Source organism: Salvelinus fontinalis, chromosome 31, assembly GCF_029448725.1.
Source record: "Salvelinus fontinalis isolate EN_2023a chromosome 31, ASM2944872v1, whole genome shotgun sequence".
NCBI classification, from domain to species: Eukaryota; Metazoa; Chordata; class Actinopteri; order Salmoniformes; family Salmonidae; genus Salvelinus; species Salvelinus fontinalis.
Genome location: NC_074695.1, coordinates 10,957,174 through 10,969,238, shown reverse-complemented (window position 1 = coordinate 10,969,238; position 12,065 = coordinate 10,957,174). Strand labels below are relative to the sequence as shown.

The window sequence follows — 12,065 nt, the reverse complement described above, 5'->3', positions numbered from 1 at the left end:
TAAGTGTGGAATGCTGAGCTGTTGTCAATGAACAGCATGCTCACATACGTGTTCCTTTTGTCCAGGTGGGAAAGGGCAGTGTGGAGTGCAATAGAGATTGCATCATCTGTGGATCTGTTTGGGCGGTATGCAAATTGGAGTGGGTCTAGGGTTTCTGGGATAATGGTGTTGATGTGAGCCATTACCAGCCTTTCAAAGCACTTCATGGCTACGGACGTGAGTGCTACGGGTCTGTAGTCATTTAGGCAGGTTGCCTTTGTGTTCTTGGGCACATGGACTATGGTGGTCTGCTGAAGCATGTTGGTATTACAGACTCAATCAGGGACATGTTGAAAATGTCAGTGAAGACACCTGCCAGTTGGTCAGCACATGCCCAGAGCACACGTCCTGGTAATCCGTCTGGCCCCGCAGCCTTGTGAATGTTGACCTGTTTAAAGTTCTTACTCACATCGGCTACGGAGAGCGTGATCACACAGTCGTCCGGAACAGCTGATGTTCTCATGCATGCCTCAGTGTTGCTTGCCTCGAAGCGAGCATAGTAGTGATTTAGCTCGTCACTGGGCAGCTCTCGGCTCTGCTTCCCTTTGTAGTCTGTAATAGTTTGCAAGCCCTGCCACATCCGACGAGCGTCGGAGCCGGTGTAGTATGATTCAATCTTAGCCCTGTATTGACGCTTTGCCTGTTTGATGGTTCGTCGCAGGGCATAGTGGAATATCTTGTAAGCTTCCGGGTTAGAGTCCCGCACCTTGAAAGCGGCAGCTCTACCCTTTAGCTCAGTGCGAATGTTGCCTGTAATACATGGCTTCTGGTTGGGGTATGTACGTACAGTCACTGTGGGGACGACGTCCTCAATGCACTTATTGATAAAGCCAGTGACTGATGTGGTGTAATCCTCAATGTCATTGGAAGAATCCCGGAACATGTTCCAGTCTGTGATAGCAAAACAGTCCTGTAGTTTAGCATCTGCTTCATCTGACCACTTTTTTATTGACCAAGTCACTGGTGCTTCCTGCTTTCATCTCTGCTTGTAAGCAGGAATCAGGATATAGAGTTGTGGTCGGATTTACAAATGGAGGGCGAGGGAGAGCTTTGTACACGTCTCTGTGTGTGGAGTACAGGTGATCTAGAATTTTTCCCCCTCTGGTTGCACATTTAACATGTAGATAGATATTTGGTAGAACTGATTTAAGTTTCCCTGCATTAAAGTCTCCGGCCACGGGCCTCCCGGGTGGCGCAGTGGTCTAGAGCACTGCATCGCAGTGCTAGCTGCGCCACCAGAGTCTCTGGGTTCGCGCCCAGGCTCTGTCGCAGCCGGCCGCGACCGGGAGGTCCGTGGGGCGACGCATAATTGGCTTAGCGTCGTCCGGGTTAGGGAGGGTTTGGCCGGTAGGGATATCCTTGTCTCATCGCGCTCCAGCGACTCCTGTGGCGGGCCGGGCGCAGTGCGCGCTAACCGAGGGGGGCGGGTGCACGGTGGTTCCTCCGACACATTGGTGCGGCTGGCTTCCGGGTTGGAGGCGCGCTGTGTTAAGAAGCAGTGCGGCTTGGTTGGGTTGTGGGTCGGAGGACGCATGGCTTTCGACCTTCGTCTCTCCCGAGCCCGTACGGGAGTTGTAGCGATGAGACAAGATAGTAATTACTAGCGATTGGATACCACGAAAATTGGGGAGAAAAGGGGATAAAAAAAAAAAAAAAAGTCTCCGGCCACTAGGAGCGCCGCCTCTGGGTGAGTGGTTTCCTGTTTGCTTATTTCCTTATACAGCTGATTGAGTGCGGTCTTAGTGCCAGCATCTGTCTGTGGTGGTAAATAAACAGCCACGAAAAGTATAGCTGAGAACTCTAGGCAAGTAGTGTGGCGTGCAGTTTATCACAATATACTCTACCTCAGGCGCGCAAAATCTAGAGACTTCCTTAGATATCGTGCACCAGCTGTTGTCCCCCCCCCCCCGTCTTACCGGAGTGTGCTGTTCTATCCTGCCGGTGCAGCGTGTATCCCGCTAGCTGAATATCCATGTCGTCATTCAGCCACGATTCCGTGAAGCATAGGATATTACAGTTTTTGATTGCACGTTGGCGAGTTAAATTGACGGTAACGGCAGCTTCACTAGTTGTCTGCTGGTCCGGACGAGGCATCCGGCTCTTCGTCCTCTGCGTCGCTTCCTTTTGAGAATAATTGAAACGTCTGCTCTGCGGGGTGTTTGGAGAATATCGTGTGAGTCCTGCTTGTTGCTGTTGAAGTAATCTTCATCTAATCCGAGGTGAGTGATCGCTGTCCTGATATCCAGAAACTCTTTTCTTCCGTAAGATACGGTTGCAGAAACATTATGTACAAAATAATTTACAAATATCGCAAAAACACCCCCACATAATAGCACAATTGGTTAGGAGACCGTAAAATGGCAGCCATCTCCTCTGGCGCCATTCTGTGTAAACTGAATGGCGCCGTAAGTAGACCTAAATAATGACATGTATGCATGTTAATTTCCAACACACATTTTTCTCTCAAAAACATTTTTCAATAGGAGCATTCTGTTCATTCAGTAACATTGCTGTGAGCTAGCTAGCAAGGTAGCCGATTCCCCACGCTGTAAGCTAGTTAGCAAGGTAGCCGATTCCCAACGCTGTGAGCTTGTTAGCAAGGTAGCCGATTCCCCACGCTGTAAGCTAGTTAGCAAGGTAGCCGATTCCCAACGCTGTGAGCTTGTTAGCAAGGTAGCCGATTCCCAACGCTGTGAGCTTGTTAGCAAGGTAGCCGATTCCCCACACTGTGAGCTAGCTAGCAAGGTAGCCGATTCCCCACACTGTAAGCAAGTTAGCCAATTCTCCACGCTGTGAGCTAGTTAGCAAGGTAGCCGATTCCCAGCGCTGTGAGCTGGTTAGCAAGGTAGCCGATTCTCAACGCTGTGAGCTAGCTAGCAAGGTAGCCGATTTTCCACTCTGTGATCTAGCTAGCAAGGTAGCCAATTACCCACGCTGTGCGCTAGCTAGCAAGGTAGCCGATTCCCCACGCTGTGAGCTGGTTAGCAAGTTAGCCGATTCCCCACTCTGTGAGCTAGTTAGCAAGGTAGCCGATTCCCCACGCTGTGAGCTAGTTAACAAGGTAGCCGATTCCCCACACTGTAAGCAAGTTAGCCGATTCCCCACGCTGTGAGCTAGTTAGCCGATTCCCCACGCTATGAGCTAGTTAGCAAGGTAGCCGATTCCCCACGCTGTGAGCTAGTTAACAAGGTAGCCGATTCCCCACGCTGTGAGCTAGTTAGCTGATTCCCCACACTGTGAGCTAGTTAGCCGATTCCCCACGCTGTGAGCTAGTTAGCAAGGTAGCCGATTCCCCACGCTGTGAGCTAGTTAACAAGGTAGCCGATTCCCCACGCTGTGAGCTAGTTAGCTGATTCCCCACGCTGTGAGCTAGTTAGCAAAGTAGCCGATTTCCCACGCTGTGAGCTAGTTAGCAAGGTAGCCAATTCCCCACGCTGTGAGCTAGTTAACAAGGTAGCCGATTCCCCACGTTGTGTGCTAGTTAGCCGATTCCCCACGCTGTGAGCTAGTTAGCCGATTCCCCACGCTGTGAGCTAGTTAGCCGATTCCCCACGCTGTGAGCTAGTTAGCCAATTCCCCACGCTGTGAGCTGGTTAGCAAGTTAGCCGATTCCCAACGCTGTGAGCTGGTTAGCAAGGTAGCCGATTCCCAACGCGGTGAGCTGGTTAGCAAGGTAGCCGATTCCCCACGCTGTGAGCTAGCTAGCAAGGTAGCCGATTCCCCACGCTGTAAGCAAGTTAGCCAATTCTCCACGCTGTGAGCTAGTTAGCAAAGTAGCCGATTCCCCACGCTGTGAGCTAGCTAGCAAGGTAGCCGATTCCCCACACTTTAAGCAAGTTAGCCAATTCTCCACGCTGTGAGCTAGTTAGCAAAGTAGCCGATTCCCCACGCTGTGAGCTAGCTAGCAAGGTAGCCGATTCCCCACGCTGTGAGCTAGTTAGCAAGGTAGCCGATTCCCAACGCTGTGAGCTAGTTAGCCGATTCCCCACGCTGTGAGCTAGTTATCAAGTAGCCAATTCCCCACGCTGTGAGCTAGTTAGCAAGGTAGCCGATTCCCCACGCTGTGAGCTAGTTAGCCGGTTCCCCGCGCTGTGCAAAATGATCAGCTACTTTGTGTCACATAACATAACTGCCTAGAGACTTGGCACCAATATCTACTAATTACAAAATGTGTAGTGGAAAACACCTGTGTCCCACATTAACTCTACATTTTCACTACACTTTAATCAGCTCTGAAGATAAACTACGCTGATTCATTTCTATGGTGACGCTGGTTATCTATAAAAGACAAATGTTGGCCAGTATCTCCTAATTATGGACAGAGTTCCAGACAACTGGAAGTACTGATGACTCTTAGTGGTTCAACACGTTGTTTGAGGACCTCTGCTGAGGAATGGGATTATTTTTCTTGAGTGTGATTGTCATTTTTATATTTGCATTATATCGTATTATATTTTAGTAAATTGTGTACATGCAGGGCTCCCTTGCAAAAGAGAACTTGTTCAAATAATACTAAAATAAATACAAAATAAATAATACAATATATATATATATATCTCTATTTCCTCTCATGTATGGTGTTTTGAGAGAGCCCCCAAGGCAGATCTGATAATATTGCAACAGACTGGATGGATGGGAGGGTTGGATGCACTTATTGTTTATCAATAAACCTTCGGGGCAAATATAACACACGCAAGCCCAAAATAATACATTCTCTCATTTTACTGTTCATGTTGAAGCACAATGTGATGATGAGTCATGCAATAATAGCTACAACTTAGTTTTTTATGGGGGTGGGACTGCAACATTTAAATCTGAGCCATGTTTTGAATTATTATTTTACTGCTGCAATCAAAATAAACATGTTCTACATCTGAAGCCTAATGAAACTTTGTACAGTAACAAACACAAACACACAATGATTCAACAGAGCCACGGTCTAAAATATAACCACAGAGAGAGAAAAAAAAGAAGTGATTTACCGTTTCCTTGTTGGGTAGCAGCTCTTTACGAATCTTGAAGAAGTTCTTGCCGTACTGTCTGAGCCCTTTAATGAACCGCTTCTGAAACAAGAAGAAGAAGAAGAAGAGAGACAAACCATCAGCTGCCATCCGTACAGATCAGAAATCAGCAACAATGAGAACTGTACAGTCAGAGAAAACGAGCCACACTTCGTTACACTGGTTCCCAGGCCACAACAAAACATGTTTTTTCTTTTGTTAGTTCTGTGGTTGGTTTGAGAGTTTGATAGTAATCTGTAAAAACCTCTGTAGCCTCTGTTTGCGTGCTGCGCAGCTACAGAACACAGCTACAGAGCACAGCTGTGTCAGGACACAATACAGAGGAAACGACTAACTCAAGCAGACACAGAAACTGAGATTAGACTTATGCTGTTTCATGTGGGTTGAAAAGAGCAGCTACGGAAATCTATTGTTACATAACTCACACAGGAAATATCAGATTCGTGGAGAATAACATCTGAGTCTTACAGAGCCAAAAGTTCAAAGCCCCCCCCCCAAAAAAACTCTACTTCAATAACTTCTGTATAATGGCAAAGCATTTCCTTACACTGTGTTTACCGCCACCGATTCATTCCTAAATACACAGACCATATTTCTCTGAAGGAAATACAGCACTGATATAATAACACACTTGCACCTCAGAGCAAATAAAGAACATGGGAAAAAAGGATAAAAAATCCACAGTGACAGGACGGAGGAAAATGACAGAGCCCATGACAAATTTCTCCACTTCACAACAACCACCATTTTAGATTTTTACATAAAAACTAAAAAAATGAGAAACATGGAATCTCAGCATCTCACAACAACAAAACCAGTAAAAAAAAAAAAGAGAAAAGGAATAGAACATTAAATAGGTTAAAAAGCCAAACCTAAATGTATTTCAGTATTTCTTCTCCTTTAAGAGATGCGAGCCATAAAAAGCAGAGGGAGGGAGGCTGAAAACATTCACGGCCAGCGAAGCAGACTACCAACACATTTACTTTCAGCTTCCAGAGGCAGGCAAGCCCTGCTCCCCACTCCCGTACCTTTCTTCAGTTAACAATCTCAGCCAACGTCTCTCTCCAACCAAGTAACTCCAGAGAAAAAGATGTTAAAGTCCCGGGGAGAACACTCCACAATTCTCTACGGCAAGCCACAGGTAACACAGGAAAAATCAGGGGGGCAAATCCACAAGGTCTCTGAAGGAACAAATGGGCTTTTTTTTTTTTTATAAGCAAGAAATAGCTTGTCAGTCTGTGCTCTCCCACTACAAAGGGGACAGCTTTACATGTGATCTTTCTGCTAGAGAGCCTCTGGTCGGCAGCCGCCTGGAAAACCTGGAGCGGCACAAGAGCCCAGTGGAGTGGAGCCCTAGAGACCCTCTGGTCGGTAGCCGCCTGGAAAACCTGGAGCGGCACAGGAGCCCAGTGGAGTGGAGCCCTAGAGACCCTCTGGTCGGTAGCTGCCTGGAAAACCTGGATCGGTTTCTACTCTGGCACGACCCGGGTTTCTACTCTGGCAGCATCTACTCAGCTCCCGCTAGCCTGTTGTGATGTGAGGACTGCTAAAGCTGGCTTTATGGGTTCTCTAGCCTTCACAGTACATGCATCTACACTGACCCGCTCCAAATCACAACCTTCTCAGTTTTCATTACAACCCTCAAAGCCACTGCCTTCTGCCTGCCATTAAGAGGAAGCTACAGCATCTCAGGGGCTTGGAGTGAACACACACACACACACACTCAGCAGGCAGGGAGGAGAGAGTGAGCAAGAGGGAGGAAGGCAGGAACAATGTGTGTAAAGCAAGGTGTTGGCAACAGTAAAAGGAGACAAGTGAGAGGTAAAAGCAGACGTGGACTTCCTGTATGTGTTTAAATACCAGGCCGTTTTTTCATGTACACTGTAGCCAGAGTTATGTAACCACAGATTGTTTACACACTCAGCTCTGCTCTGGTCAGAGAAAGAAGGAGAATTTCACAGATGTAGCTAACAGGTTATTTCCCCCCAACACAGGAAGTCAACAGTTGCAAAATAAAAACTGGACAATCTGTAGCCATTATTACACAAAAAGAAGAAGTCTATTGCAATAAGTAAAAGACAACAACCCATAATTTAAATTTCTGCAGGAGCTGCAGTGATTAACTACATAGTCCTTATTCATAATTCTGCAGTTGTACACAAGCGACAACACATCAAACGAGTCCCTTCATGAACATATAGTAACAGAATTCTAAATGTAGCATATCACTTCCAAAACTATTCCCTTACTCACGTAGGTTACCTACTCTACCAGAGGCCTTATCTGAAAGCCAATGAGGACAGCTGAATTCTCAGTTGAACACGGTGTAATAACCTGAAACTGTAATAATCTGGAGATCAGTGGTTACAACCTGTGGTATGCAGGGGTACTGCATGTGCTTATTTGATACATTATTATTGGTATATATTTGTTCTTCCGAAAATAACAGCTGGGAGTATTAATGGTATTATAAGCTATTTTATATTACTTTTATAATACTAGGTCTTTAGTTTATTACAGTCACTGCTAAAATTGACTAGATTTGATCACTGAGATATGTTATGTTAAAATTACACGAGTCCGGTAATGGTTGTCCTCAAGAGCTTTAGACAGTGATGTGGTGATCTCCGGTTGGGAAACGCTACTGTAGCGCTACTGTAGGGGACACGCTATCAGACTAAAACATCATAACACAATTTCCAAACGTAGTAAATTAAATGACAAGCTCTGGGCTGTAGACAACTTTTTCAGTTGATGGCACCAGCACATGATTTGGTCACACCACTTTCCCCTCCTCCCCCTGCTCTGCAGCGATAATGACCACATAATGTAGACGTATTCCATATAGAACCAGGCTAATAATGACCACATAATGTAGACGTATTCCATATAGAACCAGGGTAATAATGACCACATAATGTAGACGTATTCCATATAGAACCAGGCTAATAATGACCACATAATGTAGATGTATTCCATATATAACCAGGCTAATAATGACCACATAATGTAGACGTATTCCATATAGAACCAGGGTAATAATGACCACATAATATAGACGTATTCCATATAGAACCAGGCTAATAATGACCACATAATGTAGACGTATTCCATATAGAACCAGGGTAATAATGACCACATAATGTAGACGTATTCCATATAGAACCAGGCTAATAATGACCACATAATGTAGACGTATTCCATATAGAACCAGGGTAATAATGACCACATAATGTAGACGTATTCCATATAGAACCAGGCTAATAATGACCACATAATGTAGATGTATTCCATATAGAACCAGGCTAACAATGACCACATAATGTAGACGTATTCCATATAGAACCAGGGTAATAATGACCACATAATGTAGACGTATTCCATATAGAACCAGGGTAATAATGACCACATAATGTAGACGTATTCCATATAGAGCCAGGCTAATAATGACCACATAATGTAGACGTATTCCATATAGAGCCAGGCTAATAATGACCACATAATGTAGACGTATTCCATATAGAACCAGGCTAATAATGCCCACATAATGTAGACGTATTCCATATAGAACCAGGCTAATAATGCCCACATAATGTAGACGTATTCCATATAGAACCAGGGTAATAATGACCACATAATGTAGACGTATTCCATATAGAACCAGGGTAATAATGCCCACATAATGTAGACGTATTCCATATAGAACCAGGGTAATAATGCCCACATAATGTAGACGTATTCCATATAGAACCAGGGTAATAATGACCACATAATGTAGACGTATTCCATATAGAACCAGGCTAATAATGACCACATAATGTAGACGTTTTCCATATAGAACCAGGGTAATAATGACCACATAATGTAGACGTATTCCTTATAGAACCAGGGTAATAATGACCACATAATGTAGACGTATTCCATATAGTACCAGGGTAATAATGACCACATAATGTAGACGTATTCCATATAGTACCAGGGTAATAATGACCACATAATGTAGACGTATTCCATATAGAACCAGGGTAATAATGACCACATAATGTAGATGTATTCCATATAGAACCAGGGTAATAATGACCACATAATATAGACGTATTCCATATAGAACCAGGCTAATAATGACCACATAATGTAGACGTATTCCACTTAGAACCAGGCTAATAATGACCACATAATGTAGACGTATTCCATATAGAACCAGGGTAATAATGACCACATAATGTAGACGTATTCCATATAGAACCAGGCTAATAATGACCACATAATGTAGACGTATTCCATATAGAACCAGGCTAATAATGCCCACATAATGTAGACGTATTCCATATAGAACCAGGGTAATAATGACCACATAATGTAGACGTATTCCATATAGAACCAGGCTAATAATGCCCACATAATGTAGACGTATTCCATATAGAACCAGGGTAATAATGACCACATAATGTAGACGTATTCCATATAGAACCAGGGTAATAATGACCACATAATGTAGACGTATTCCATATAGAACCCGGGTAATAATGAACACATAATGTAGACGTATTCCATATAGAACCAGACTAATAATGACCACATAATGTAGACGTATTCCATATAGAACCAGGGTAATAATGACCACATAATGTAGACGTATTCCATATAGAACCCGGGTAATAATGAACACATAATGTAGACGTATTCCATATAGAACCAGACTAATAATGACCAGCCATCCTTTACACTAGCATCTCCTTGTGTTCTTGCATTGATTTAGATAGATTCACTCAGGGTTCAATGTTAACTTTTTTTTCTCACTGGCAGTTTATAAATGCATGTTTTCTCTCTATACTCAGCTAGTAATAGGCTACATTTGGCTATTAATTAATTATGTATTAAATAGCTGTATGATATAATTTTAGCAATGTAAGACATTCATCTATTCTTTAAAATTGCATTGCATGATTATTTTTTATAAGTAGGCTTGTCATTTAAAAAGTGATTTTACATCTAAAACAAGATTACAAAGAGTTATGAATACGTCTACAGTGCGCTAGCCAGGACGAAAGCTTTATTTTGGAGCTTTATTTTGTACACTATCAACCGTGTCAAGTAACACAACTAAAATGTTAACCTATGAACGATCAGATGTATTTTTGGACAGGTTTATTCACCACCTGACAAAGTCGGAACTCAAAAACACTTAGCTAGATTGCTAACTCAAAATATGATCATGTTGCTAAATAGATGAATGAATTAGCCTACATGGCTATCAGTACATGTAATGTCTTACAAAACCGTTCCAGCACTAAGCTTTTACAGGCTACTTGATGTACGCCTATTCACCGCTTGGCTCCGCTGGAGCAGCAAAATCATTTACTACCATAGCCCACTCGTTGTAAAGTGGTGCTATGAACTCAATATTGAGATGTGAGAAATAAATTGTACTGAACAAAAATATAAAAACGCAACAATTTCTAAAGATTTTACTGAGTTACAGTTCATATAAGGAAATCAGTCAATTAAAATAAATGTATTAAGCCCTAATCTATGGATTTCACATGACTTGGCAGGGGCACAGCTATGGGTGGGCCTGGGAGGGCATAGGCCCACCCACTGGGGAGCCAGGCCCAGCCAATTAGAATGAGTATTTCCCGACAAAACGGCTTTATTACAGACAGAAATTCCCCTGAGCACCTCCCTCTCCACCTTCTCAGACGATCCCGCAGGTGAAGAAGCCAGATGTGGAGGTCCTGTGCTGGCCTGGTTACACGTGGTCTGCGGTTGTGAAGCCGGTTGAATGTACAGCCAAAATCTCGAAAAAGACATTGGGGGCGGCTTATGGTAGAGACATGAACATTCAATTCTCTGGCAACAGCTCTGTTGGACATTCCTGCAGTCAGCATGCCAATGGCACGCTCCCTCAAAAGGTTTGTGCATATGGAACATTCCTGGGATCTTTAATTTCATCTCATGACACATGGGACCAACAACATGTTGTGCTTATATTTTTGTCCAATAGGATGTGACTATCCTCTCTGTAACTGGAACAGTAGATGCTTTGAAAATAGTATTTTTCCCGCAATTGCATTTGAGCAACGGCCATATGGTTGTGTTTATTAGAATGCACCTCTCCTACGTGTCACAGTGGGGAAAGGGCGTGGCTCTCCTCCGTGTCACAGTGGGGAAAGGGCGTGGCTCTCTACGTGTCACAGTGGGGAAAGGGCGTGGCTCTCCTCCGTGTCACAGTGGGGAAAGGGTGTGGCTCTCTACGTGTCACAGTGGGGAAAGGGCGTGGCTCTCCTCCGTGTCACAGTGGGGAAAGGGCGTGGCTCTCCTCCGTGTCACAGTGGGGAAAGGGTGTGGCTCTCTACGTGTCACAGTGGGGAAAGGGCGTGGCTCTCCTCCGTGTCACAGTGGGGAAAGGGCGTGGCTCTCTCCGTGTCACAGTGGGGAAAGGGCGTGGCTCACTCCGTGTCACAGTGGGGAGAGGGCGTGGCTCTCTCCATGTCGCAGCGGGGAAAGGGCGTGGCTCTTTCCGTGTCACAGTGGGGAAAGGGCGTGGCTCACTCCGTGTCACAGTGGGGAAAGGGCGTGGCTCACTCCGTGTCACAGTGGGGAAAGGGCGTGGCTCTCCTCCGTGTCACAGTGGGGAAAGGGCGTGGCTCTCTCCGTGTCACAGTGGGGAAAGGGCGTGGCTCTCCTACGTGTCACAGTGGGGAAAGGGCGTGGCTCTCTACGTGTCCCAGTGGGGAAAGGGCGTGGCTCTCTCCGTGTCGCAGTGGGGAAAGGGCGTGGCTCTCTCCGTGTCACAGTGGGGAAAGGGTGTGGCTCTCTCCGTGTCACAGTGGGGAAAGGGCGTGGCTCACTTCGTGTCACAGTGGGGAGAGGGCGTGGCTCTCTCCATGTCGCAGCGGGGAAAGGGCGTGGCTCTTTCCGTGTCACAGTGGGGAAAGGGCGTGGCTCACTCCGTGTCACAGTGGGGAAAGGGCGTGGCTCACTCCATGTCACAGTGGGGAGAGG

The 12,065-nt window shown here is 45.2% G+C and overlaps 1 protein-coding gene across 9 annotated transcripts in view; it reads right to left on the bottom strand.

Annotated features, from left to right (window-relative positions):
* rerea (arginine-glutamic acid dipeptide (RE) repeats a) overlaps positions 1-12,065 on the bottom strand; it is a 395,944-nt gene that overhangs the window by 73,657 nt on the left and 310,222 nt on the right. For all 9 annotated transcript variants that reach the window (XM_055891262.1, XM_055891263.1, XM_055891261.1 and 6 more), the window contains one exon: positions 5,022-5,102. In XM_055891262.1, coding sequence (XP_055747237.1) covers positions 5,022-5,102 — 81 coding nt within the window. The remainder of the gene's footprint in view (positions 1-5,021; positions 5,103-12,065) is intronic.